This window comes from Lactuca virosa, chromosome 9 (assembly GCF_052849685.1).
Source record: "Lactuca virosa cultivar CGN04683 chromosome 9, Lactuca_virosa_CGN04683_v6, whole genome shotgun sequence".
In the NCBI taxonomy this organism is placed as follows: Eukaryota; Viridiplantae; Streptophyta; class Magnoliopsida; order Asterales; family Asteraceae; genus Lactuca; species Lactuca virosa.
Window position 1 is genome coordinate 89,930,223 of NC_136434.1, and position 7,271 is coordinate 89,937,493.

The 7,271-nt window shown below is 30.6% G+C and overlaps 1 protein-coding gene across 1 annotated transcript; it reads right to left on the reverse strand.

Annotated features, from left to right (window-relative positions):
- Positions 1-577: 577 nt before the first annotated feature.
- LOC145141355 (uncharacterized) lies at positions 578-2,935 on the reverse strand. The gene is made up of 4 exons (XM_079074640.1): positions 2,829-2,935; positions 1,759-2,346; positions 1,008-1,661; positions 578-822 (listed from the first exon to the last, which is right to left on the reverse strand). Exons 2-4 carry the CDS (start codon positions 2,299-2,301, stop codon positions 736-738), a joined length of 1,284 nt encoding a protein of 427 aa, XP_078930766.1. The 5' UTR covers positions 2,302-2,346; positions 2,829-2,935; the 3' UTR covers positions 578-735.
- Positions 2,936-7,271: the final 4,336 nt, after the last annotated feature.

Here is a 7,271-nt window from a genome sequence, read left to right on the forward strand (position 1 = left end):
TTTTATTTTCACCTTTTATACAATAATACATAAAAGTTGATTCAGATTTGTTAATTATTTATAACAAAGTCATAAATATATTAAAATATCACTTTGTGGTTTAAAAAAAATCAGTTTATTTAGATTTTAGTTTATTTTACTAGCATGCAGATGTTAAAAAAACAAACAGTTTTCTTTTTTCAGACTGCATACGTTTGGTCAACATCTTCTGCTGCAGAGGTCTACAGATGTGGTCCGCAGATTGCAGACATTTTGCCTCAGAAAAAACAAACAACACCTAAGTAAATCGAAAATTCTAACCGATTATTAACGGAAAATCTGTCGGTATACAAGTCAAACTCAGTCAAATAGCCCCCAATGATAAGGTGTTGTTAATCTGTCAGTAATGCATGCCGCATTACCCTGGTATTGCTTCAGTAACCTGTATAATTTACCCACCGACCAAAAACTTGACGCCCTTTTTTACCTTGATATTGGCTATCACCGACGGATTTCGCCGTCGGTATTTCCCATTTTTCTAGTAGTGTCATCATGGTTTTTCTTAACTAAAACAAATTCAATGATAAAATGCAAACAATTCAAGGACAACCAGGTATAACGTGTGCATTACAAATGAATAATATACACAATCTCACGAAGTGCTTATATGTACACTTAACAATACCGTTACTAGAACAAATATATATCATGACTATACACATCAATAACCAATTAAGATGGGCTTCAAATCGATGATCATGCCTTTGGTTTCTTCCTCAATGCGTTCAGGTAGTCGGTTAAAGCAGATGTTGATGTAAGAGAAGACTTGAGAATTAAAAGTGCCTGCATAATCAAGAAAAGGGTATCATGATGCATTATAAAATTGAATATTGTCTCTTGTTCAATCTTGATTCCTTTTCTCTTGGCTTATGTATATGTATATTAGTATTTGGTTAATGCAAAGTCCATGGATCCAGATTGTCCAATATTTATTTAGTATTTATGTTTTGGAAAGCCAGCTTAATTACCTCTTGTTCACCTACAGTCACTTCCAGAACCTCGATATCACAAACGGCAACACCAAGTGTGTTGAACTTTGTAATTGTAGCTACAGATGGAGAGACTGTTACTTCCAAATCATCAGAAACTATGAATGTTGCTTGCTCTTTAAGGAAACGACCTGGGCGTGTATCTACTTCATAAATTGGCAGAAAGTTAGTCACACGAAGATAATTCGCTGCAAGCTTTGGACGAAGTAACATGGTCTTCACATCCTCAGATTTCAAGTATTTTCCATCTCCCAAAGATGAAATACTATTGTACAAATTACTTATACCCACTGAAGAAGAATTATTATCCTTTGTTAAACGTTCATAAGCACCCAACGGAATGGTTAGGAAGCTGAAGAGCAATTCCACAAAATGATTCTCCACTTGTGCACATAATACCTTCTTCGTTGATTTTTGTACTAGTAATTTCATTTTCTGAGTTTGAGTCTGAGTCTTAGGCGTCTGAGTCGTCTGAGTCCGAGTCTGAGTCTCGCTAGAGTCAATGGAAGTCAAAGCCGAATCACTCGCTGAGTTTGTGTCACACGATGAACATGGGCACGGTTTACTTCCCCCAAGCACCAGATTTGTCAAAGGATTATTCGTTAACAATGACCACTTAAGTAGATTCGAGAACTGAAATAATAATTTGAAGAGAATATATCAAAACGAATAATTTCTTTAAATTATAGTATATAATTAATTAACGCTGATTATCACCACATAACCTTACCTCTTCCAATCCAAAAGGCATGGGTATCTCTTCTAGCAAATCAATGTATTCAACACCAAGAGAACAAAGGAGTACAATGCTTGTATCCAGCATCACAGGAACTACATTGAGATCGTCAGTTATGATGAAAGAAGCTTTCTTTTTCAAAAACACTGCATCATCTACATTTACTTTAAGCTCCTGAGGCACACTAGGCACACTAGAAGAGATAATGGGCTTTGTTTCATCTAGATTTACTTTAAGCTTCTGGCAAAAAGATGCTGATGAATTGCTTGGATTAATCAGTGCATCCTTACAATGCTCGTTGGAGAAATGTTTTTCATTGAGATTTATGATACTTTCATACAGAGAGGTTAGGCTTCCGACTTTTATCGCATTCGAGTCTACATGCTTTCTTGAGAGTTTTGCGATTGTTCCCAGAGGCAAAGTGAAAAAACTGAAGAGGATTTCCACAAAGTCTTCATCAGCTTCGGCGAACATCACTTTTTTCTTCTTTTTGTCAACATATACTTTAAGTTGAACTTTTTTTTCATCGTTTCCCATCGTCTCTGATCTAGTTAATGTATAATATCCCTGGAAACTGGCAGTCTATACGTACACAAACTGATTGATTATAGGCATGTATATACATAAATTTATGAAGATTTAATAACCAAATTAGTATTCAAGATATCTCATAATAAAGCTATCTAGATTCTAGTGATAGATTATATATGTAATCAACACACATATATATTATAATTATGAAACAAGGTTAGGTGTGTCTTTCTATATATGTTCTACACAATGAGCAAGTTTCGTAGAAATATATATAGCATGTTCAGTTTAAACCTTTATTATAATAAAAGAATGAAGATGATCGAGTACATCCAAGTTAAGATATTCTTAATATTCATAACAGTTTTTTATGTGTTTGTTTAATCAATTAATAAATTTAGCAATAAGTGTGTCTTTAAAATGATGATGCTTCTAATTACACTAATTAACTTTACTTTATGATATACGTACAAAAACATGTTATAAAAGAAAGCATATTGATAGAATATGAGAAAGAAAGGGGATTAGTACACCTTGAAGTTTGCAGAATCCTCAATTAGCAGCTATAGCTATATGACAACCCTTTTCCTCTATTAACAATTGACACAGATATAAAAAGATTGGGTGTTCTTCATTGGGTTTAAATAGATTCCCAAAAGGTAGAATAACTTCAAGATTATAGGAATCAGTACTAAGACCAAAACCCATGATTTCCATCTTGATTTAGGCACACTTCATCTCAATATTCTCATCTTCAATCGCCATGAAAGCCAAAATTACAACTTCTCTTTCCTCTTAGACAAATTAAGCATATACGAAATTACGATTAGTAGAACATCCAACAAGATTCTTTGGCAGGGTCTACTTTAGGTCTTCTCTCGGAGAAAAGCATATCCTTAAACCGGGGTCTCCTGAAAACTAAATCGTTAATATGACAAGTATCAAGTCTTCTTAATTTATAATTAAGAAATAAATTGTCTTCCTAGATTCCATGATACAGCTTCAAATGATAATGTAACCTATTCTTTAAATCTTTCTTATAGATATCCCTCGTACTAGTATTTCATCAATTTTAGTTCTGAGAATTGATGAAGCAAATCATTTTGGGATATTAACTAAAGTAACCATGACCTAAATTTAAAGAAAATAACTCCAATTCTATTTTACAAAATAACCAACAAGTCCGAAATGGGGCATACCTACCGACACAAAACTTTTTTTCTGACAAAAAATTACATTTTGGACTGATGTTCCGGATCCGGACTAATATTCCTCAGTGTTTTCCCAATTAACAAATTTTCTTTGATTTTATTGGTTTATAAGGTTTGTAGATTTTCTGCGATATGATAAAAATATACAAAACTCCCCTTATGTTTCTTATCTTTTTGTATTTCTTGATCGAAGCACCACCGTGTATTTTCTATTATTTATTGTTTTACTATTAGTTGTTTTTTCTTTTAAACCTGTAGAAGGTTGTTTTTGCTTTTTAAAGGGATTTGGATTAATAAATGGGTTTATGACTTTATGTATATTTACCATATAGAGAGTGGTATTAGGGAGGTTGCTACTGTCACGCATATATGTTTTAACTCCCACATTGCTTGGTGCTTCACCACAGATAAAGTGTTATCTCTAAATTTTATAAAGGTTTGACCTGTCAAATGTAAACTTTTTATAACTTATTTGTTTTTATAACTAAATAAATTGTTTAATTGTTTTTGGAAGTGGTATCCGGAATGGAATTGGAACCGTCGGTTCCAATTTCGATTCGGGTTCAAAAATCTGAGAACCGATTCAACCGGTTTCAGTTCCAACATCTTAAGAACCGACAATTTCCGGTTACGGTTCCAATTCCGTCAAATTTAATTGGGTACCCGTCTATGTTCACTCTTAAAAGGCTAGAAATCTAATCTATAAAAAAAAATTAAAAAAAAAAATAGGTTTTTTAAAATTTTCATAATCGATCATCTAGCCTTCCAGCTTGTGTGCCCATCTTGAATCTTCTCATTCATGTCATTTAATTTATCTATAACTAGTTGTCTACTTCTTACTTTTTAATCAACTTTAAAAAATTATAAATTATTTTATTATTTAAAATTGGAAAGATATACATCAAAATCTATAATACTTTTCTCTAAAGATCGATAGAGATGGACTTATATTGATATAGATATTTTTTAAATATTCATAATAATAAAATATAATATAATAAAATATTAGTTTTTTACGAAAATAAAATAAATTGTTTATATTTTTTATAATTATTATCTTAAAACTAATAAAAATTGATTATAACTAAAACCTATTTTTAATTAAAAGATTATGTTAGTTTGGATTGCTAATAAATAAACAGAAGTTGAAATGTTTTGAATGTTTATGTGGATCAAAAATATCCTAGCAAAATTATTTTATTTGTTCTGCAATTTACTACATTTAACATCCCGATGACTACTATAGAAACATTTACATGTTTGGTCATTTGGTTTCATTTTCTTGTTATGTTGATCATCTACCTATTCTAATAAATAAAACCTGAAAATGTCACGTGTCCATTTTTTGCATTTCTTTTTGACACGTGGCAATTTTCTATGATTTTTACAATTTTCACTTGATTTGGTAACAAATCAACTTCAATTAAAATTTTGAAAATACAAAATCTTATTCATAATAACATTTTCTAAATTTATAGTAAAATATTATGTTTATTTTACGTAACAAATTTATTCAGAAATCAGAATTATTTACGATCAACAGTACGCTGATTTTTTTTTATATTAATTATATTTTTATCTATTTATCTATATAATAATTTTAAAATATTACCGTGGTTTCCACGGGTTATAACCGAGTGTTTGATAGATAGGGGTGTTAACTAGGCGGTTCGGTACGGATAGTAATAAAATTATGAACCATCACTATAGGGTGGGTACTTCATGTGCACTAACCAAATCCGAACCAAATTAGCAAAAAAACCGAACCGACTCGAACCGTAAGGCGGATAACCACGGTTCCGTTCACAGGTACTTGCTAAATATAAAAAACAAATACAATCAAAATTACAAACTCTATTCCAACGATTTCTTTCTAAAAATTAGTAAGTTCAAGAGTTATAAAAACATAATGAAGTTCAAATAGCATACATTATAATTGGTATAATAAATATAAAAATAAAAGTACAAGAAAAGATAATGTAAAAGTGTAAATCTGGAATTGTCGATCATGATTTTTGTTTGGTATATGGTTAACAGTTCAATTGAAATGAATAATATTTTTTTAATATATATATATATATATATATATATATATATATATATATATATATATACCTTTTTAATAAATGAATCCTTAACATGACGCATGTTAATTTTCTACACCCCTTCTTTGCCACGTGGCATATTGTAGTGCATCCCTGTTTCATAAAGGGTATCCCAAGAAATTAGCAAACATTCCTTCATATTTCTATCCCAAAAAATCAGGCTAAATCATTCCAATTCCCGTACCATCCTTTATACATAAATAAACAAGAAATTAGAGATCTAAATCAAAATCAAAATCAACATTCAAACCAAATCCCCTAAATCTCGGCACACCCAAATTCGAATCCACCTTATCGTCTCCTCCATCATCGCATCAATCCCTCAGTATTTCTTATATATCTCGATATATGTAGGATTTTTATTAGCCTAAAAGGTGTTAAAATTGATGTGATGGAGTCTTATGGTTACCTTCTTCCCTCTGTGAGTCGTATGCCTTTATTGAAAGTCTTAATTTTCATTTGGAAAATTTTCAAATAAACAACAATGGATTCCTTTTTCCTTCATCTCTCTAACCTTATCTTTGTGTCTCACTCTCGAATGCAAAGATTTGAAGACACCAATGTTTTCCATCATCTCTTTATCTCCACCATGATTTTTTTAATTATAACATGTGTGTTTGTTCATATGTGTAGTTTCAAGAATCGGCAGTATAATGTTCTTCTATTGTCTATCTCTGTTTTGAGTTCGATTTAATTATTGGTATAATGATATTTGTTTGAAGGTATTTTTGTAGTTTTTATAAAAAAAATCTATTTCATTTTTAGGTTCGAACTACTCTCTCACCATGAATCACACCCATAACCTCTTTTAAGGAGCTTTTTTCTTTAATTTAAATATATTCTTTTCTTTCTCAAATTGTTGGAGAATATCGAGCACATAAGTAAAAGCAAATGAGAACAGGAAAAACATCATGTCTAAAAGAACGCTAAGATCCATGACCATATATATGGTAATTAAAATTTGGTTTTGTGATTCAATAAATTCTAAGTTTCCTTGCTTTGAATTAATGATTTTGAGTTTATCCTTGTGATTCCATCTGTGTGTTTTTTATAGATTTGTAACCCAACTTATCTATGTGTTGTTGAATTTCTATTTTCAATCACCCATTGAAAGAGTTTAGACACCTTAACTATTTTGATTTTAAAACAAACGAGTAGATAAGTGTTATTACAGTCAAACTCTTTATTATTATTATCTATCATTCTATAACTTATTTCTCTAATTGGTTTATATGGTATTATAATGCTCATTTCATGTGTTAATTAAACTATACATCAAAATAATTTATTAACCATCAACTTATTTCATGTGCTAATTGGTTTATATAGCACTATCATGCTCATTTCATGTTCTAACTTATTATATAAAGTATATACTTCAAGTATTGTGATTAAAAGCAGAGTTATTTGTTTTCAAAATTATTAAGAGAATACTTTACTTGTGCATGTATTGTAGGCAATGAGTTGTGTGGGTTAAGGCTTTCAAAGATGTTCTTTGTTATTTTTCCTTGTGCAAGATTTTCGATATTATAGATATTGTTTTTGGTGATGCTGAAGAGACACATGTTAATTTTATTGGCCATTGCTAGCATATATATCTTCAACATTACCAAAAAAGCAATGTACATTATATTGCTGACTGGTAAGGTGTATTTTCTTC